The sequence below is a fragment of the Triticum dicoccoides genome, chromosome 6A (genome assembly GCF_002162155.2).
Source record: "Triticum dicoccoides isolate Atlit2015 ecotype Zavitan chromosome 6A, WEW_v2.0, whole genome shotgun sequence".
Classification (NCBI taxonomy): Eukaryota; Viridiplantae; Streptophyta; class Magnoliopsida; order Poales; family Poaceae; genus Triticum; species Triticum dicoccoides.
This window is the reverse complement of record NC_041390.1, coordinates 531,707,141-531,728,424: the sequence shown is the minus strand read 5'-3', so window position 1 is coordinate 531,728,424 and position 21,284 is coordinate 531,707,141. Positions and strand designations below refer to the sequence as shown.

Genomic DNA, 21,284 nt, shown 5'->3' with positions numbered 1-21,284 from the left:
TTATAAATCCGTCAATACATCCGGGCAGAGGCAGGCCGTACTCTCACTCTCCGTCTCCTCGCCAGCGACAGCGAGCAGTGAGCTGCGGGGCGCGTGCGGCGTCGGTGCGGAGAGCGACGCGACCGACTCCGGCAGGCGCCTCCTGATCACCACCGCCTTCTCCTCCGCAATGGCGAACAGGGGAGGGAAAGGGTCCTACCCTTCGTTTTATCCCCCCTTTCCCTGTATTTTTTTTTGCGTCGATGTCGTCTCAATCCTCGACCAACGCGACATTCACCGGATAAAACCCGGTGGATGCGGGGATCTTCGCGTCTATCGAGTAGGATCCTATGCCAATGGCCAAGGATTAGGGTTTACAGAACGCCGAGGGTTTTGTTGTCACGGTACTGGTGCCCTGGCGGGTGGGCATCGATAGGATATGAATTTTGGCTATTGGAGATGGTTTAGATCCAACTTGATCGGTGCGAGGGATTATGATTTGGTTGTTTATCATGTGGTTTTGGTTGGATTTTGTTATGGGTGTGATATATCCACGACAAAACAGAGCTGTTTGTTCAGGGCCTCTTTCGACTGTATGACTTTTGAGAAGGGTTCCAGTCCTTAAGATTTTTTTCCTGACAATGCCCTTTGGATCGTAGAATTGGATTGGATTATCTGTTATGTGTGCTTATAGAAATACATCTGGCTAATTTTTGTTACCAAATTAAATCTTAACAACTTTGCTACTGGTTGTGTCACTCATATGTGGGTGGGTTCTTATAATTTGGTGTCTCAAGGAAAGCTGGAAAAGTAGATAATTGAGTTGATCGTGACACAGCTTGCTCAAAATGACGATGCATTAAACGCTGCTGGGCATTGTCGAATCACTAGCAGCCTAATAGGTTTTGGGTCTGCTTGCCTGTGAATAAGGTAACACTAAATGGATTATTTGTGTTTATGCACAAGTGCATTGCTAAATTTAGCGATTCCTAAGGGTTTTAGTCTAACGAATGGTCCTTCCCTTCAACAAGAGAGCGAATATCCGTGGATATGTCTTGCATGCGTTCCTTGGAAGAATTTTTGTTGATTTTGGTGCAGTTAAGCACATAAGCTTGGTCTGTATATTTAAATTCCATGCTTGAGCATCTTGGTGTGTTGTCTTTTTTTTTTCTGCTCTGCAGAGGAAGGCCGGCTGTTAATGTAGGGCATGTTTGGTTGGTAACTAATTGCCTTAGCTTAGGTGCTCAAATTCTTAGCCTCACTTTGGATTGCCCAGGGGAATTTTGCCACACTTTTTGTGTGTATGACATGTGGACTTATAGTGAATAAAAGAATCTTGCCTTAGGTGTGGCTAGAACCAAACACACACCTAACCTGGTCAAACTTGCCTAACTTGATATGTGGCAAAGTGTGGCTGGGAACCAAGCAGCCCCTTAGTTAATCCAACCTTCACTATTTTGGTGAAGGAAAATCCTTGTATCAAATGTAGAACTAAACTAGAAACTGAGGTATATGCCTATTCTGAAATATCACATGTGTGATATGCTCGTGGTTCTGTGATAGTTAGCGTTTTTTCCTACCTGTGTTAGAACGGCTTACGACATGCCGTAAATTTTCTCTCAAGAATATACTACTTTGGAGAACATGATGATTTATCCCTTGCTTATTTGAAGTAATAGGTTATCTATTTCGCAGCATCTTAGTAACACACACCACAACCTTGTTGTCTTGTTGAAATGCGTGGAATGGAGTGATGTACATGTATCAAGTCTGCATATTGTACTGGGTGTTTTTGGAATTAATTTAAAATAGCAATATTTAGCAGCACTATCACCAAAGAACTAGCCATGGGCATGGGTGCGTGGAAGTTAGCTATCCATGTGGCAGAACCATGACTTGGTTTCGAGATCTTATCGGTTTCAACTCTAGCCTACCGCAACTTGTTTGGAACTGAGAGGCTTAAGTCAAAATAAAGTGAAATTGCGGGGCGCAAATAAAGTGAAATTGCGGGGCACGACAGCAACAAAACAACCACCGCCTATATATTGAGTTATTGACCTCCATTTCCGGTTCATCCCACCTCCAACTTTCCTCCTCTTCCCCTCTTCTCCAGATCTACTCCGCCGCCGCCTCCCATGGCGCCTCCTGCCAGAAACCTTAACCCTAATCCGAACACTAACAACCCCGATCCTCCCTTCGACATGGGTATTCTCTTCGGTTCGCCTCCTACCGCTGCGCCCACGTTCCCTGCCGCCGTCGGCCCGCCGCCGCCGTTCGGCCCTTACTCCCACCCCTCGGCCACCTCTCCCTTTCACGGCGGCCCCTACCTCCACCACACGCAGGATCTTCATCCCCCTATGCCCCGCCCACCCATCTCCTTCCCCATGCACCGCCCAACGATCTCCTTCCCCATGCACCGCCCAGCCATCTCCTTCCCCATGTACCGCTCCTTCTCCATTCCAGATCTAAATGCAAACCCTAGCGCCGCCTTGCCCGGCAGCTACCTTCACTACACGCAGGATCTCCGATACCTCAACTCCTACAGGCGAGACCTGAACCTGAATGTTAACCTCAGAGCCGCCTTGGGCCGCCTGCAGGATCGCCAATCTCCCATGGCCAGCTCAGGCAACTCCATCCACACACTTAACCCAAACACAAACCTGAACCTGAGCGCCAACCCCAGCGCCGTCTCGCACGGCCGCTACCATCAGAACGCGCAGGATATTCGACATTCCATGCCCCGCCCAGTAATATCCTTTGCCATGCCAAACCGGAGCGACAACCCCCGCACCGTTGCAGGTGCCAAACCTGAACAGAATAAAGGTATTTATGTCTGACAGGGAAGTTTCTTAATCTAAGGCTTTTATGGTATGTTTTTTTTGTTCAGTTGTGTGATCCTGCTATATGATGATTGATGATTTTACAGCTTCATCAAAATGAATGCTGTGTTTTTTGAGAAGTTGAGCTTTCGAAGGCAAGTTTAGAGTTTGACAGATTTCCTACCTGTTTTATTCTTGCAGGAGCACCGAACGGAAGGCAGAACAATTCTAATGATGTTATTCACCTTTCTGATTCTGATTCTGATTCTGATTCTGATGGTAATAATATTGCCCAATCTCGTCATTAAACATTTTCCAGGCAACAGTTTATTTATTGGACTAAATCCTTTTTATTTTCAACTCACATTATCCTTCTTATGATATGTTTTATGTCTGGCTACTTGGTCTGGGCATGCCAAGTCACATGTGTTCACACCGCTGTTCTACTTAAATCTAGTTTTACTACACTTATCACAGCTCTGCTCCATGAGAAAATCCTTTGGTATTTGCTTTTGTTATAAGAATTAAAGAATATCACTTGTGTCTGCTAGCACGTTACGAGCTATCTGTCTGATATGATCATTGTGTTTTATTTATCACTGTCAAGAAAATTCCATTTGTACGGTTGTACCCTGCTACCCTAGGGCTTAGGGCATCTTTAGCAAGAAGGTAGTAAACTTTTCTGTTTGAAAACTTTAAATGATACTTTTTGTTCCAGTAAAGATTAAAGAATGATTTAACTAGAAGATTCCCGCAACCTTCTACGCTCCCCAAATACTTATCTTGGCAGCCTTCATAGGATTGATCAAATACTACAGAAAAAAATGTCGGAAGAGAATTATATACCATGTTTGTGGTTCCCCTTTGGTTTTATTTGCAGATGATTCGTTGACTATTTGCTCATAGTTGATGTTATTTACCATTACGTTGAGTGTGAAAGGGCACTTCATATCGTTTGTAGTTGAAGGCAAGACACTGTTTGTTTTGTTTCCCCAATTTATGGCTGTGCATAACAAATGGTAATCATTGAGCTGCTTACACTGTAACTATTGCAGTATTAGATAGGGCAGAATATCTGATCACAGTACATAAATAAGCACTAAAATTTACCGGATAATTGAATGAAACCGAATAAGTCAATGTGAGTACTGTATTGATATATAGTTGAAAATATAAAAGAACCTCATATATCACTGCCTGTATTTAGATTTTTTCGAAGAAGAGGCTCCCCCCACACACTCCAAGTCAAATGGGAAAGCTTCATCTGATAGCCTAAAAACTGGTGGAAAGGCTTCATCCTTTTCTAATGGTATGGATGCATCGTTTTGTACTTTTGCTATACATTCATCCATTCAAGAGTTGCCGATAAAACTGAAAGTTCTAGTTACACAATAGATTGTCTTTCTGTGTCTTTCATGTATTATGTTCTCATAGGAGAAGGTAGCAAAGGAGGGAAGGCATTTAGTGCTGGGAAAGGCGGGAAGGGCTCCGCATCAAATGCAAAGCCTGCAATGTCTGATGCAGAACTAAAGCTTCAGCTCGGTCAGTTTCTTCCATTGAAATATCCTCTATTTTTCTAGAAGCTTATTTAATAGTAACCTTAATAGTAGTTAAAGTTCGGTAGTTTATGGAATTTCAGTAGGCTCTTTACTTGAGAAGTTCCGTATAATGAGATTGTTAGTTTTACATCATTTGAAACGGGCACACATCTTATATTATGATTTTCAAACGTCCCTTCTGTCTAAACGTAAAAAAGGCAAGCTGATTTCTGCATAACAATTGGTTGCAGATATGCCTCCAAATTCTATATTGTTATCGAACTGTGAAGCAGCAGAAATGTTGCAGAAAATTCAAGGACATATGGCTATCTTATCAGAGGATCCGACTATAAAAATTCCCGAGTAAGGAATATCTCTTGTTTTAATTCTGTTATGTTCCGCTAATAATTGTTTATGTTGTGTTCCAGTCTGTTAGCTTGTGTGACTCCATGTTTAATCTTTTCTTCTTGCACCGGCAGGTCGTTTGACAAGGCCTTTCAATATGCAAAAGAAGGAAATCACTTCACCTCTGCGAAGTCGGTGAAAGAAATTCTGGAGTATTCTTTGTTTTGGTTAAGAACTAATATTAGAGATTGCATTGTGGTTACGCAGTTAAATTGTTTCGCCAAGCAACCACTTTGTAGTTATTTTCCTTGATTCGTAGCTGCAGACCTCTTAAAGACTATGGTGTTAATGATGGCGAGGTTCGTAAGCCTTCTTTTCCTCTCACCTTCTTGTATCTCATTTCCCTCATCTCAAACATAAAATGGTTTGTTGCACCTGTAACAGATATGCATGATAGCGAACATTGGGCCTGAGACCATCAAAGAGGTTTATGCACTGATACCGTCTCTCAAGGTCAGTGTCTTTTGCTGACATTTGGGATATATGCCATTTCATATTTTACCAGGAACTCAGTCCTGCAAAATCCAAATTTCTTTGCACAGGCTACTAGGTCCATCAATGAAGGCAAGATCGTGGAGGCTCTTGCTGCCCTCGCTAACATAAAAGTCTCCAAGTGAACCTCAGCTACACAGGTAATCCTGGGGCGAATCTTTGAACCACACCTCTTCCTGACCGCTCGCCTTTCTTTATGATCTAAATTTCTGAATGGGTCTTAAACTTAACCATATATGCAGCTGATCAGGCAATGAAGGATCCGTAACTGGGGTCTCTGTGGTGTATGGTTGTTCACCGAAATCGAGCTCTTTCTTTCGAGGGCCGAAATCAAGTTGTGTGTATGTAAACCGTGCTGTGCACAAGTGTGCCAGCTCTAGGTCTGGCTGGTTGAACTTTGACTTTTGGAAACTAGCTTGTGTCTAGCTGCCGGTTTAGCTAGTTGTTGAGGTGATGTACTCTGAATTGCCAAGTTATGCCCGATGGTCTGGCACACCTGAACGATGAATATTGTTGTTGCGGCCTGTGTGTTTCTGCATTTCTGCTTGTCTGTTTACTTCTCTGTGAATTGTATCTCTTCTGGGTGCAGCTTTTTACTTCTAGTTTGGGTTTTCTGTAGACGGCAGCTCTGGTAGGGCAGAATGAATTTGTAGGTTCATCGGTTTTAGCTAGAACGATTAGCAATCCTACATAAAACCTACTCACCTATTTTGGAACAGAGGGAGTATTTGATTTGAATTTGTAGTTTCTGCAGTTTTAGGGCTCCTTTCAAAGGAATCTTATAGGACTGAGGATTTAGATCCTTAGGAATGTTCCATACATTGTTATTCCTGTAGCTTTGTAAATCATGTGTTTGTTCTATTCCTGTGTTTTGAGAATCCTATACATCAAAGCAACCTATTTTGCTCTTAGGAATCCAACACAAAACCTATTTTGTTTACTAACATTTGTTTTATTTTTCACCCTTCACTTGCTTTTTTTGGGTGCGTTTAGGTATATCTGCTGCTTGCAGAGACTGGTAGGTGATCAAAGTTTGCTTGGGCGCGCATAGGGCCATTTGAACCGCTAAGAAAATTCTCCTTTGAGGACATCCCTGTTTTCTTAGTTCTGCATTGATTTGAGTCCTTTCTCTGACCTGTTTGTTTCAGTTTCAATTGGCTTTGAATCACCCGTCGATTGCCACTGAAGTACGTCTGGACATGCTTCAGCCAATTGCATTGAAAATGGCTCGGAACTAGATTTAGCTTCACTGGCAAAGCTGATTTCTAATAGTTTGTTTCATTTTTTGATATTTTTTCTATCAGAATCTGCTGTCTAAAACTATCGAATATCCTTGGTTCTAATTTTTAGTTCTTTTATTTCTTCTGGAAGGAAACTGCTTTGCTAGTACTAGCACTGCATAAACCCTCGAAGACTACAAAAACGGAGTGGTGTTTACCGTGCAACTTATTCTTTTGACAGTTACTGTGCAACTTTTTATTTCTTATGTAGGGTTGTTGAATATGAACAACTTATTACACATAATCCAATTTCTTTAGAGCGAGTTGAAGGAGTAGGTTTTATTAGCAGAGAAGAAGATTACGAGCTTTTGGAACACAATGGGATCTTCGTAAAGTGGATCCTTATGAGTTTTACAACCAATTTGATTGCCACTGAAGTATGTCTGGACATACTTCAGCCAATTGCATTGAAAATGGCTTGGAACTAGATTTAGCTTCACCGGCAAAGCTGATTTCTAATAGTTCATTTCGGTTTTGATATTTTTTCTGTGAGAATCTGCTGTCTAAAACTATCAAATATCCCTGGTTCTAATTTTTAGTTCTCTTCTTTCTTGTGGAAGGAAACTGCTTTGCTAGTACTAGCACTGCATAAACCCTCGAACGGCCTGGTGTGTACTGTCCAACTTTTTTTGACAGTTACTGTGCAACTTTTTATTGGTACAAGAAAATGGATAACGGCAGACATCAAATGTACTCAACCCCACGGCTGAAGTACATGACTTTCGTTGCTAAACCCACCAGCGACAGCGAGCAGCCACGCACAGCAGCACAAAGACAAAACTCAACCGACTCGCCGCCGCCCCGCCCGTTCGGTTGTCAGCGCCTCCCGGCCGCCGCGGGGTAATCGAACGGCAGCGGCCGCACGTCGTCGCTGAGCGGGCCGGCGTGCCGGAACCCGTAGCCCCTCAGCACCTGGTCGTCGGCGAAGTTGAGCGCGCGCCGCATTCCGTCGCCGCAGCTGTCCCCGGAGTAGTCCCGGTTCCGGTCGCCGCTGCAGGGCTGGCACCCCGTGAAGTGCGTCACGAACGGCCGCCTCCACCCGCGCACGCCGCTCTCCGCGAGCCCCGCGCCCGCCAGCGCCGCCTCCCTCGCCGCCGCGTGCGCCGCGTGGTCCCAGCTCGCCGCGTGCCGCCTCCGCAGCAGCGCCGCCGCCGGCGCCCGCCGCTCCATGGCCTCGTACCGCGCCGCGATGTCGCCGAGCCGCCCCACGATCTCCACCCAGTAGCCCTGGAAGTAGTAGTCGTTCTCCAGGAACACCTTGCCCCGCCACGGGCTGCCCTTGTGCTGCAGCATGTACACCAGCGCCGACTGGTCGTCCGACTCGTTGAACACCTTGTCCCTGAACGTGGACGTGAGCACGGCGCCCCACCGGCGGTAGTCCGGCGAGTCGGGCCCCATGGCGGCCCAGGCGTCCATGAAGTCGAGCGACCACTGGCAGTTGCGCACGAGGAACACGCCGGCGTTGAGGCCCGTCCACGACGGGCTCGCCTCGTCGTACACGAGGCTCGGCCAGCCGTTGACGACGAAGTTGTGGCCCCGGTACCGGCGCAGCGGGAGGCGGAAGTCCATGTCGGTGAGCACGGCGTCCGAGTCCACCCACCAGACCCACTCCGCCTCCGGGTGCGCCACCATGGCGGCCCGGATCAGCGGGATCTTGGCCCAGTACCGGTCCATGGACGGGCGGAGCAGCGCCGTGTTGTACAGCAGCTGCACGCCGTTGAGGCGGCAGTAGTCCGCCTTGTTCTTGAGGAGCCGCGTCAGCACGTGGTCGCCCCTGGGGGAGCGGCACGGCGTCGGCTGCGAGCCGGACACCATCAGGACGCGCCCCTCGCCGCCGCCGCCGGCCAGCTCCGGGTGCGCGCGGAGCCACTGGGCGCGCTTCTCGTCCCACCCCGTGATGGGACGGTCCACGGTGTACGTCACCTCCGGGTCGTCGTAGAACGTGCGCCCACTGGCATCACGATCACCAGCGGACGAGGACCGTCTTGCCAGCAGGACGTCGGGCGGAGTGAACGGCGATGCCAGCGTGAGCAGCAGCACGGCGCCCACCGCGGCGCCGGCGGAGAAGAGGAGCGCGTCGCCGAGCAGGGAGCGCGCCATGCCGGTGCCAGTGCCAGTGATGCGAACCAGAGCAGCCCGGTGCCGTCTGCCGTCTCGGGGCGCTGTACTTCTAGCGCACCGCAGGCGCCGCGATGGCATGCATGGCGCGTCCTGGCTGGCTGGCATCGTGAGGCGAGCGCATACGGAGCATATAAAGCCGCGCCGCGAGTCGTTTAGCCGGTGGCACGTACAGCGTGCCTGCGGTGCGGTGCGGGATTGGGCGGCGTGCGTCCAAACTCGATCAACTCCAAACAATGGAGGCGTGCTGGATAGCAGATGGAAGAGGGCACCGTCGCAAGCATCCGCCGCTTCGGATCGAAGATTACGACCCTTTTTCATGAGCGAGAGAGGGGACGGAAATGACAGGCAGAATTTGGTTTGTTTCATGCATAACAAACCCAGACTAACAGCCAAAAGGTGACGGCCGGCGCCCGGCGGTGACCTGGCTGGCTGGCTCCACGGCCGGGCACAACAAGATCGCTTGACTTGTTGCCTCGTCTTGCCTTAACCAACGTGCCTCGACGGAAAGATACTTTCATGTCCTCGATCTACTTTTGCAACCTTTTTTGTACGTAAACCGTAGTTCTGAATTCGTAACTGAAGGAAGCAATCCATCCATCTTGCACACAGAGAAGAACGGGGGATGGAAAGGGAAAGGGGAAGAGTGGCATGCATGGTAAATCGTGTGTGGCAGCAAGCAAGCAACTGAGCGAGCGCACGCGGCTCCGGATGGCGGGGTGGCTGGCTTGCCAAGTGTTGTGCTGCATGCGCCGTCGCCAGTGCACGACGAGATTCCGGCTTTCTGCGGCCACTGTGACTGCCTGCCGAGCAGCCTTGGCCATGGACTGCATCTGCGTGCTCAGACAGAAATACGAGTACATGAGAGCAGAATTTTGCGCGTGCAGAGAGAGCATCTTGAACCATTCATGCCCATGCATGCCGTCTCGGTAGAAAGCCCAAAAGCCCGGAACTTGAGCGTCGATGATCCACTGGTCTACTACACCCCCAGTGATTCCGACCACACGAACCTGTGATTTGTGAACAAGATCAACTAAGAGCATCTTTAATCAGATTGGGCTAATTTGACCCCTCATAGCGGACGTGTCCGAGCAGTGCGTGGAAACATGCCCACCGAAAAGCAGTGTGCGCGAACATGCCCACTGAAATCTCATTTGTCCGCACGTGCAACCGCACGTCTCAAATTGTCCGGGCACACACATATGATTGGTGGAGTTGGTTCGCAACACGCTAAAATGGAGAAAGAAAGAAAGAAAGTGGTCCAGAATGAGCCGCGTTCTACGTGGCCGGGTCTAGGCCTAGATGACGGTGGTGGGCCGAGGTGCTTCGGAGGCCATGCCTATGAAGTTTGTTGTCTGTTATTTGGCAAATTTTAACAAGGCCCCTTTTACTTCCTCTTTTCACATTGGTTCAGCTTAGCTTAATTTCTCCTAAACTCGTTAAGTTTCGTTAGTTTGCATATAATATGTTGAACTTGGTTAAATTTCATCCGAATTTCATGTTTTAAGTGTTTGAACTGAGGGACATTTTGAGATATTGCGTTTAATGCCCGGCGCCAGGCAGAATGTCCATGTCGGACGTGTCCGCGGACACTTGGGGGCGTCCCTTTGATGCATAGCGTTGGAGATGCCCCAAAATCGCTGAAAATTCTATTTCATCAAATTTCTCTATCTTCTCAAAATTTGCACTAGGTCAGACTTCTTTATTTGCAGCATAAATATAGTGGGACTGAGTTGTCAACAATGGCCTGGCAATCTGAGTAATGCTTCTCCGGCCTGCAGATATGCTAAATGAGTTCTTATTACTACTACTCCAACAAGGGAACCTGAATTTTACAGCTCTTACATGAGCATTAGTAGACGTCGCCCAGTAACAAAACAAGACCATATATGTGCATCAACATTAACAATAAGATATAAAAAGGAAATGTCTAGGGCACATCTAGATGTGCCCTACTTATTGCACATAAAAAACTAAACCCGGTCTAGGATGAAAAGGAAGATACAACATGCAGTGCATAATGTTAGATTTAACTCCCTAGGATTAAGGTTAAACATGATCTTAGACTTGACATTAGAACACCAAAAATACATCTGCAAAGATTAGGTACTAGCCATAGTCGTGGTGAATCCATTAGGGGTTGCCCATGGCTGCATGACACCAAGCCTTCGGCAGTGCAAAGTTCCTCCAAAGGAGGTAGGAGTAGGGCAACGTAATGGTGCAGCAGGATGTGCCGTCGACACTGCCTTCACGACGGTCGGTGGTGATAGACATTCTTCGGATGTCTTTAGCCCCACTTTAGGATTGGTAGTTCTGATTAGAGGTGTAAGCCGTGTGCTGTTGTATCGTTCTGACAACCCCAAATCCTCTTTATATTTTTCAGATGCTTAGAAGCAAGACCGAAACCAAGTTGTTGGTCCGGTGCCTCGGATCAGGGCACTTAGGCCAACTTCACCGCGCGACCTCAAACTGACGTTCGTTTTGTCCGGATTCTGTCCGTTTGGGTAGCGATTTGGGGTCGTGTCTGGACGTGTCCTGCGATGCGGTGGCCGTGCGCCCATCGCGCAGACGCATCCTTTTACCCTATCCTATCCGTCAGGGCCAAAAATCCCCAATTTTTTTTATCAAAACTAGTTTACAACCCAAATATTTATCTGAAAATTAAAATAATTTTACAACTCAATTGAAATTGTCTTTAATAAAATATTTTTACTAAAGAATCGAAATTTTCTTGACTAAACATAAAATGGACCAATACATCTATTGGTTGCCAATGTGATCCCACACGTGCTCAACCAAGTCGTTTTGAAGATTCAAATGAGAGTGCCAATCACGCATCTCACGATGAAATTGAGCAAACTGTTCAAATGTGACCGGGTCTTGGTGCAGGGGCTCAATATTTTCACCTTGATAGTCAAATCCTTGGTCGAAGATACTCTCATCACGCTCGTCCTCGACGATCATGTTGTGCATGATCACACAAGCAGTCATCACCTCCCAAAGCTTCCTTTCATCCCATGACAGTGCAGGGTTTCGAACGGTACCCCACCGGGATTGAAGCACACCAAAAGCACGTTCCACATCCTTTCTAACACTCTCTTGCATTTGGGCAAATCTCTTTCTCTTCTCACCTTGGGGTTTCGAGATTGTCTTCACAAAAGTTGACCACTGAGGATATATACCATCTGCTAGATAGTATCCCTTGTTGTAATGGTGGCCGTTGATCTCAAAGTTGACAGGTGGGGAGTGGCCTTCTGCAAGCCTCGCGAAGACTGGAGAACGCTGCAGCACGTTGATATCATTGTGAGAACCTGCCATGTCGAAGAAAGAATGCCATATCCAAAGATCCTGTGATGCCACCGCTTCTAATATGACAGTGCACGCCTTGACATGCCCTTTGTACTGGCCCTGCCAAGCAAATGGACAGTTCTTCCACTCGCAGTGCATACAATCTATGCTGCCAAGCATGCCTGGAAAGTCTCTAGCTGCGTTGGTCGCCAACAATCTCTCTGTATCAGCGACAGTTGGCTGCCTCAAGTACTCTGGGCCAAACACCTCGATCACAGCCTGGCAAAACTTGTACATTGACATCAGACATGTTGTCTCACTCATACGCACATACTCATCCACCAGATCGCCTGGAATTCCATATGCAAGCATGCGGATGGCCGCGGTGCATTTCTGGTAAGAGGAGAATCCAAGCTTGCCAAGGGCATCCGTCTTGCACTCGAAGTATGGGTCATGAGCAACCACTCCCTCTCGGATACTATTGAACACATGCCTTGCCATTCGAAAACGGCGACGGAATTTATCCGGCTTGAAGAGCGGGGTGTTGGCAAAGTAATCGGCATAGAGCAGGGCGTGCCCTCTCTCCCTGTTGCGGTTCAGGTTGGGAGCACGGCCAGGGAGTGACCCCCTGTACCGAGGAAGCTGCCGTTGAATGTGGTCGTGAACGACCAGTGCAGCCACCACAATATCTTCATCATCCGACGACGAATCGTCCGATAAACAAAGAAAGTGATGGAAGAAAAACTCGTCTCCATTGTCCATACCTTTGTGGGCAAAATGCCGAACACCTTGCGGGCGTGGTGGCGAAGATCACCTCGACGCAGCAGGGGTGGTCGGCCGGCTACTGGCCGTTGTGGAGCTCTCGTCGGGAGCTGCCGAGGACGCCGTGCTGCGTCCCCGGCGGTCATGTGCCCTCTGCGGCCGGCAAAGACGTCGACGGCCAAACCTCCGATCGGCGGCCAAAACTACGGCCACAGCACGGGCGTGGTGGCGGCCATGTCGAGAAGTGGTTTGGTAGGGACGGCCGGAGGCTACGCGGCGAGGAGGCGACCGGAGAATAGCGGCGGCGCCGACGGCGGGGCGGGGCGAGAGAGAGAGAGAGAGTGGAAGCGTTTGGGAGCGGAGGGACTGCTAGTGTCCCCGACAGGCGGGCCAGGGGGGACAAGGGCGTGCGTCCAAGCCATCCGCGCGCGTCCGTTTCACCCCAAACCGATCGCAAGTTTGGGTCAGGGATGGGTCAAAAACGAACGGAATCCGGACATTTGTCCATTTGAGGCCGTGCGCTGGGCTGCGCTATTCGTCCGTTTTACCTCAAACGGACGGGGGCGAACATGATAGGGTCGCGCGGTGGAGTTGGCCTTACGTGGGAGTTGTTAACTCCCTTTTCTCTCTCAGTTTGTTATAACAGGAGATTACTCCCAACTCATGATGTTGTTTTTAGCTTTGTCTTAATTAATACTTTGTGTACTTTGTTCCAGTATATACAAAAATTTATTATAACATCTATCTATGATTTCATCATCATTGAATACATTTTCATATCACATATGTTTGCTATCACAAATATATTGTTTTCTATAAATTTGGTCAAACTTTACAAAGTTTGACTTAGGACAAACCTAATATATAAAGTAATTGAAAATACGGAGGGTATAATCCTAATGACGAACCTTATGTGTTTCAGGCTCTATAATTAACAAAGAAAACATGGTTCGTGCATGTGATAGAAGAATCTGACGCGGATGAGGATACGATGTCTTCGAATGGCCTACCCGTGGAGACGACACTTTCCTCATACAACTCGGGTGGCGTGCTCTTGTGGGGGAGAAAGCCAAGGCTCTCGGCATTGCCAGTCGCAGGGTTATACGCATACAGTTTGTAAGCGCTCTTGAATCTTTCTGTCACAGCCCTAGAATATTGTTTGTAAATAGTTGCATCTTCATCCAGGCATCATATTTAAATTTCTGAAACTTGAACTGAGGAATTTTGGAAGCCTCAAAAACTTAAAATAAAAGAGGGGCAAAGAACCCCGGTAAATGCATTCAATGTTTTCAAAATGGCCTTAAATAATGTTGGGTATATTTTGGCAAGGGTTTTGCACCAAACCAAAAATAATGAACATTTTTGAGGAATATTTTGAGCACTGAATTTAAATCATTACTTTATTTGCATTTGGAACTATATTCATAACTTGTATAGAATATATTTCCAAATACCCTGAAACATTTTATGTGCTTTTGGAAAAGTCCATTAAGCAGCATAAATATTTTCAGAGGAGTTTTTGGCATTGTTTGAATTATTTTTAAATTCAAAACAGTGGCAAAACAGATTAAATAAAAGAAAACAGAACTGAAATAGAAATAAAAGAGAGAGAGAGAAGGAAGTTACCTGGCCTCACCCGTGCAGCCCACCAGAGCCGGCCCAGCTCCTGTGCTGGTCCAGCACTGTGCGGCCCAGCCCACCGCAGTCGCCACCGTCTTCAACCTCCTGCCAGTAGGCAGGAGGGCGTGTGCCCGACGCGCGCGCGCACGCGCCGGCCACCTCATGCTTGCCGCTTGCTCCTGGACGTCGCTAGGTGCGCCACGCCACCCCCTCGGACCCCTCTCACTCTTCCTCAAGGCCCCGCCCCTCTGCTCCCTCTCTCTCGCCTGAACCCGAACGCAGCCATCGCCGCCGACTAGAACCACCGCGGCCACAGGTCCTCCCTCGCCTCTCCGACGCGCCCCCGAGCTCCGCCGTGACGTCCCCGTCCCTACCACGGAGCCACAAGACGCCGGACGCCCTGGAGCACCGTCACCGACGCCATCTTCTTCCTCTGCACCGACGGCCGTCGTCGCTTGATTCGCCGCCCACAGAGCGTCCCCGGCCTCGCCCTTGCGCTCGTTGGACTCGCGGTGAGCCGCTGAACCGTTCCCCTCTTCTTCCCATGCCGTTTGGCCGCTCTAGCCATTGCTTCCGCCGGACCCGAGAGCTCGCCGCCGTCGTGCCTCGTCACCGTCGTGGCCAGAGCCACCGTGGCTCAAAGCCGGGCACACCACCGTGCTCCAAACCTCACTAGGAGCACGTAGAACCCACCAGCTTCCCCTCCCGAGCACCACAACGCCAAACCCGCAGGTGCCCGAACTCCGGCCGCCGCCTTGGAGCTCGCCGCCGTCGACTCAGGCCACCCCAGCTCCTCCCGTTCGCTCCATTAGATGCGCTGCTTTGCCAGCTAGCCGTAGCCGCAAACCACGAGTAAAACGGTGCCCTGTAGCGCAAACCCGCCGCGGACGCCGCCGCGATCTGAGGTTGCCGGTTAAACGCCGGCAGCTGACGTGGCGCTGATTTAGTTAGCACTAATGACCACGCTAAACACCCCCACAGCCACTGACAGTGGGCCCCACCCCTGGTCAAACCCCAGTCATTGTTGGGTTTGACCGGGATTAGCTCCTGTGTCACTGACGTGTGGCCCCCACACGTCAGGTTTGACCTGGGGCGCCCCAGTTGACCCTGCTGACGTCACTGTGACGTGGTGCTGACGCCATAATCATTTCTGGATTTATTATTATTTCAGGAATTTCAGAAAATAGCTAAAACTTCAATAAATCATAGAAAATTAACCGTAACTCCAAATTAAATAAATTATATATGAAAAATTATCAGAAAAATTCAAGGAATCCATCTGTACCATTTTCATGCATGTTTGAACAATGGTTGTCCTCTGTTTTGGACAAAACGTTTAAAGGGCATTTAAATAATCACATATGGAGTTTGAATTTGAATCTTGTATTCAAACCAACTTCATTTAATCTGTTGCTAGTTGCATTAGCTCAAAACACATTCATATTGCCATGTCATGAGCATGCATCATATTGTGCATTGCATTGATTGTATTTCTTCCTTGTTGCCGGTATCTGTTCCCTCCCGGTAGACGATGTTCTGACGTTGTGATCGTTGACACTGATGAAGACTCAATGTTATCTTCAGAAGTGCCAGGCAAGCAAAACCCCCCTTGTTCATTCCGATAAAATCCCACTCTCTCGCTCCTGCTCTCTTTTACTGCATTAGGACAACATCGACATATTTGTTACTTGCTGCGGTAGCTGAACCCCTTTATCCTTTGCATGACCTGTTATTGCCATAGTAAATAGATGAAACCCACTAGCATGAGTAGGAGTTGTTTGAGCCCTGTTGTGCCTACTCATTCATGCTTGTTCGTCATGCCTGCTACTGCTTAGAGTTGAGTCAGGTCTGATTCATCGGGGATGAATCAGAGGCGTGTGAACATGTCCTACTGTGTGTGAGCTAAGTGTGTGAACACAATTTGGTAAAGGTAGCGGTGAGAGGCCATGTAGGAGTACATGGTGGGTTGTCTCATTGCAGCCGTCCTCAGGTACTGAGTTCTGTGTTTGTGATCCATGATTCAGCTACTACCACGCATTGGGCCCGAAACCAATGGACCCTCTCGGCTTCTTGATCACCCTTGTCCTCTGTCCAGGAGTTGCAAGTAGTTTCTGGTGTTTGTAGTATGCTGGAGGCCGTGGGCAGCGCTGACCGTAGGGGTGGGCTGTGATGCGGTAGGCACGTGGCCGGGTATACCGGGCGCCCGTTTGGTGTCACGGAACCCTGTTCACATCGTTTGGGGCTGTGAGCGAAACTCCGGCCGGATCTCCTCATGGATTGAACCCGAATAGGCGATAAACCTGGACTAGAGACTCGAGTGTTTAGGTAGGCTGTGGCCGACACCCACGTTGGGCTTCCGCTTGAAGGTTGCCGAGTACATGTCGTGTAAACGGCGGTAAGTGGTGAGAGCGTGTGTGAAGAAGTACACCCCTGCAGGGTTAATATGATCTATTCGAATAGCCGTGTCCGCGGAAAAGGACTTCTGGGTTGCTTATATCAGTTCATAGACAAGTAAAAGTGGATACTCTAAAATACACAAGATAAGCGTGAGTGCTATGGATGGCGTTCTCGTAGGTAGACGGGAGCGGATCCATAGTGGTGTATTGATATGGTGAATATGTGGACTCGTGTGCGCCACCTCAAAAGAGTTACTTGCAGTCGTAGTTCAGGATAGCCACCGAGTCAAAGCTGGCTTGCTGCAGTTAAACCCCACCATCCCTTTGTTGATAATGATGCATATGTAGTTAGTTCTGATGTAAGTCTTGCTGGGTATATTTGTACTCACGTTTGCCTATTTTATGTTTTGCAGAGAGACTTCGGTCTCACTAGTAGTTTCGCGTGGTCTTCGACGTTTAGCTTGTTACCTCAGCTACGATCTTGTGCCTCGGCAGGATCTGGTAGATAGTCAGGCTTCTCAGCCTTTTTCAGTTATAGATGTCTGTACCCAGACATGATAGCTTCCGCTTGTGCTTTGACTTGTATGCTCTGATTGTTGGGTCATGAGACCCATGTTTGTAATATCTCGCTCCTCGGAGCCTATTGAATAAATTACTTGAGTCGTAGAGTCATGTTGTGATGCCATGTTGTATTTGCACATATCGAGCATATTGTGTGTATGCTATTGAAATGCTTGGTATGTGTGGAATCTGACCATCTAGTTGTTTATCTTTAGTAGTCTCTCTTACCGGAAAATGTCTCCTAGTGTTTCCACCGAGCCATGGTAGCTTGCTACTGCTCCGGAACACTTAGGCTGGCCGGCATGTGTCCTTCTTCGTTCCTGTGTCTGTCCCTTCGGGGAAATGCCACGCGATGAATATCGGAGTCCTGTTAGCCCGCTACAGCCCGGTTCACCGGAGTCCTGCTAGCCCAGTGCTACAGCCTGGATTCACTCGCTGATGACCGACACGTTCGATGCTGGGTCATGAATGTCTGTCCCTATAAGTCTGTGCCACTTTGGGTTTACGACTAGCCATGTCAGCCCGGGCTCCTTATCATATGGATGCTAGCGACACCGTCATATACGTGTGCCAAAAGGCGCAAACGGTCCCGGGCTAAGGTAAGGCGACACCCGTGGGAATACCGTGCGTGAGGCCGCAAAGTGATATGAGGTGTTACATGCTAGATCGATGTGGCATTGAGTCGGGGTCCTGACACTTTCCTCTTTTGACAACTTGCAGTACACCCTGAACAGGATGCGGCGGTCATCCCCGATGAAGGCAAGTGGGCTGGGACTGCTCCGGCATATCGAGAACTGCATGACCTCCAGCGGCCACGCCGCATTCAGGTCTACGCGGCAATGTAGATCCCACACACCGGCCTCGTGGTCGCGCAACAACCATATGTCATGTTGTTGTACAGGTTCGGTAGCTGTGCCGAAGAGGCACAGGCGTCCCCCGAGCTCCGCCAGCCCGTAAAGCTGGTCTATACCATGGCAGGACGGCGGCGGCGGCAAGGCCTTGAAAGCCTCATCGGAGAGCGAGAAAGAGGTTATCCTCGGGTTCTGTCGCCCGATCCGCTTCCAGTATAGGTGGCCTTGCGCAAAGCCAGACGTATTGTCCAATTTCACCATGCCCAGTGCGGAGCTGCTCGCCGGTGGTCGCCAGGCGCCCCTGGAGTTGATCTCGTAGACCTCACAAAGCGCGCGGAAATCGGCGCCGTCCAAGCCCCTGTGGTGGGAGTAGGAGATACGCACCACCTTGTGCTTCTTGCTGCGCGCGTCGTAGCCGATCCCCAGGCTATCGTCTGTCATCCTGTTATGCGGCCGCACCCTGGGAAGCGCGGTCATCTCGCCTGTGGACGGGTTGCAGACGTAGTGGATCCCCGTCGCGGTGTTCTCCATGATGACGAGCCCGTGACACCGCGAGGTGCATCTGGTGCGCATGCGACCCGGGAAGACGGCTACGGGTGCTGCGGCGAGGGAGCGGTCTACAAGTGACCATGATCGTACCTCCCTGCGGTGGAGGAAGAAAAGCTTGGGACCGCCGCGGCTGTTGGCGAGACGGCGATGGCGGTCCACGAAGGCGTCCTGGGAGAGCGCGGCGGCCCACGCGCGCGAGAGGCAGCGGCACCGGCCCACCGATTTGGGTGGCAGCCTCAGAAAGATTTCCTCCATGATCTCCTCGGGCAATGTGGCGCACACGCGGCGGCACGGCGTTTGTTGTGCCTTCCTCGATCGACGTCTTGCACGGTGGTGCGGCCATGGAGGCTAGCTGGAGCTGCAGATGGCAAAGCGCGGCCGGAACGCGATTTCGTGATCGATCCAGCTACGTGATACGCGATACGTTATGGTATGTGTGTTCGGAGATGAGGATCACGCGGAGCTGGTTTGGATCCGGACTCGGAGTTGTATTGTTGACTAGTTGTAGTCTTGTTTTTTTTAAACGTCAGTACACAAGCACTCGTATACATGCACATACACTAATCTTTTTAAACACACAGGTACACCCTAGCCTTATTGGAAGGAGACCTGTTCCTATCCAAGCAGAATAGTACGACTTGTACGAACGAGTTATAGAGTCCAGTAGAGTCGTTAGTCGTAATTTTCATTTAGCAAACAAGTTATATCTAGGTGTATGACAAGGCGTCAAGTATCCTCTGTACGGATAACAGAGTCCCATGGCCACGTCAAGTCCACCAATGATCTCAGAGGCCACGGCCATCGGGGGCAAAATTTCATGTTTTGACCCTTTTCAAGTAGTTTGTTTGAGATCTAATTCTTGTTTACAAAATTTTTGAGAATTTTTGAGATCTGACTTTTTTTTATCGTCAAGGAACATGGTGGTAGGATATAACAGCCTACCACCAAGGTCTCTGGCGGTAGGGTTGCACGCCCTATCACAAAAAATTCTAAATTTCAGACACAATGTATGTGCGCATCTACCGTCGAGCACCTTGGCAGTAGGGTTATACATGCTACCGCCATCCCCTGTGGCGGTAGGGATGCGTTGCACTAACGTGATCAAGTTTCTTACCGTCAGGGGGCCTTGGCGGCAGGCTGCTATACCCTACCGCCATATCCCCTGGCTGTAGAAAAAGGGTCAGATCCTGAAATTTTTGCAAACGAGAGTCAGATCTCAAACAACTCCAAAAAAATCAAAACACGAAATTTAGCCGCCATCCGGCCATGTGCATGTCAATATACCAAAACTTGCCCGATGCCGTTTACCGAGAGCCTTCGCCGTGCGAGCTAGCTTGATATGGAGTCTCCTTGGGTAGTGGGTGTTAAGAACATCTACAGCCGAATTTGACAAATTCGGTTCCGATTCATAGTTAAATTGAGCTACCCGGGTGCACAGGACACCGGGTGCAAAATGTTTTCTTTGTAAGTTTCATGCAAAATATACTGTGTGACACCCTATCTTAAGATGAAAAATAGAGATAATAACACTAGTGGTGCCTAAACTTACCATCGATGTTCATTTTAGTGTCTGAACTTGAAAAATACTTCAAATTGGTTTTATAACTTGGTAGTTTGGTTCAAATACAGTTCAAATCACGTGTAGATATGTATGTATTGCTAACTAGACATGGCAGCATGGCGCGGGGTCCACTTGCATTGTCGGGAAAGACTGACATGAAGAGTGTGCGTCTCAACGACCATCGGGTCTCACCTGTCAGTGCACAACTGAAATAAACAAAAAAGTTGGAAGGCTGAGTGTTACTAGTTGTTTTTCTTATTGTAGAAATTACAAAATATTCAGATAGTATATGAAGTGATTATTATTTTAGGAAATGTATTTCTAGTTGCAAAAAGTGTTCACGTGTTTTAATAAAGTATATGTATTTTTCAAATGATATATTTTCAAATAAAAATAAATTTTAAAATATGTGTGATAAATAAACAATGGCCTAGTATTCCCCCATGATTTTATACATTCTCAAATTTAAATTAACAATTTTCAAACTATACATACATTTGTGTACTTAAAAATATTTTAATTACATGAATTTTTAATATCACGTAAATATTTTATAAAATCACATTAACATGTTTTAAAATAAAAAAATTATGCATATTATTTCTAAGACAAGAAGATTCTAGCTTTATTTTTATTACTAACACAATAATTTGCATAAGTTTTAGAATTATTAAAAACGAAAAAGAAACTCACATCTCGAAGGGTCACGTGCAAAAGGAAAAATAACTAATAGTTCTAAAATAAGTACCACGTGATATTTTCTTAAACATGAAGATTTTGAAAATGAGATTAACATTCCAAAAATGTATAACTTTTAGAAATTGCAAAATTATTTTATTATATTTTGTGAATCCTTACAAATATTATGAAACCATTTTATTAATTATTTTGTATTGTTTTACTTTTTGAACATTTTCAATTTCATTAAAAAAAATATGGGTCCTTAACTATTTATTCAATATTGTTACTATAGTTTGAATTTTTTCCCTCTGAAAAATGAAAGATAACTAGCATGTGGAAAATTGGGCACACCGATTGCGGTCTAATTAGCTAGATAGAGGTTAG

The 21,284-nt window shown here is 47.9% G+C and overlaps 2 protein-coding genes across 2 annotated transcripts; one reads left to right on the top strand and one right to left on the bottom strand.

Moving 5' to 3' along the window:
* The first annotated feature begins 273 nt into the window (after window positions 1-273).
* Window positions 274-5,771, top strand: LOC119317707. Its single transcript, XM_037592199.1, has 10 exons — window positions 274-2,802; window positions 3,000-3,077; window positions 4,006-4,107; window positions 4,233-4,340; window positions 4,588-4,699; window positions 4,816-4,893; window positions 5,007-5,040; window positions 5,126-5,194; window positions 5,284-5,373; window positions 5,476-5,771. The coding sequence occupies exons 1-9, from the start codon at window positions 2,115-2,117 to the stop codon at window positions 5,356-5,358; spliced, it is 1,344 nt and encodes a 447-aa protein (XP_037448096.1). The 5' UTR covers window positions 274-2,114; the 3' UTR covers window positions 5,359-5,373; window positions 5,476-5,771.
* A 1,353-nt stretch (window positions 5,772-7,124) lies between these two features.
* Window positions 7,125-8,883, bottom strand: LOC119317706 (probable glycosyltransferase 7). Its single transcript, XM_037592198.1, has one exon. The coding sequence runs from the start codon at window positions 8,737-8,739 to the stop codon at window positions 7,330-7,332; it is 1,410 nt and encodes a 469-aa protein (XP_037448095.1). The 5' UTR covers window positions 8,740-8,883; the 3' UTR covers window positions 7,125-7,329.
* Between the last annotated feature and the right edge of the window lie 12,401 nt (window positions 8,884-21,284).

Coding starts and splice junctions, on each gene's coding strand:
- LOC119317707 (XM_037592199.1), top strand. CDS start 2,115: ATGGCGCCTCCTGCCAGAAACCTTAACCCTAATCCGAACACTAACAAC. Junction 2,803..2,999: donor CAAACCTGAACAGAATAAAG/GTATTTATGTCT, acceptor TTATTCTTGCAG/GAGCACCGAACGGAAGGCAG. Junction 3,078..4,005: donor TTCTGATTCTGATTCTGATG/GTAATAATATTG, acceptor GCCTGTATTTAG/ATTTTTTCGAAGAAGAGGCT.
- LOC119317706 (XM_037592198.1), bottom strand. CDS start 8,739: ATGCCAGCCAGCCAGGACGCGCCATGCATGCCATCGCGGCGCCTGCGG.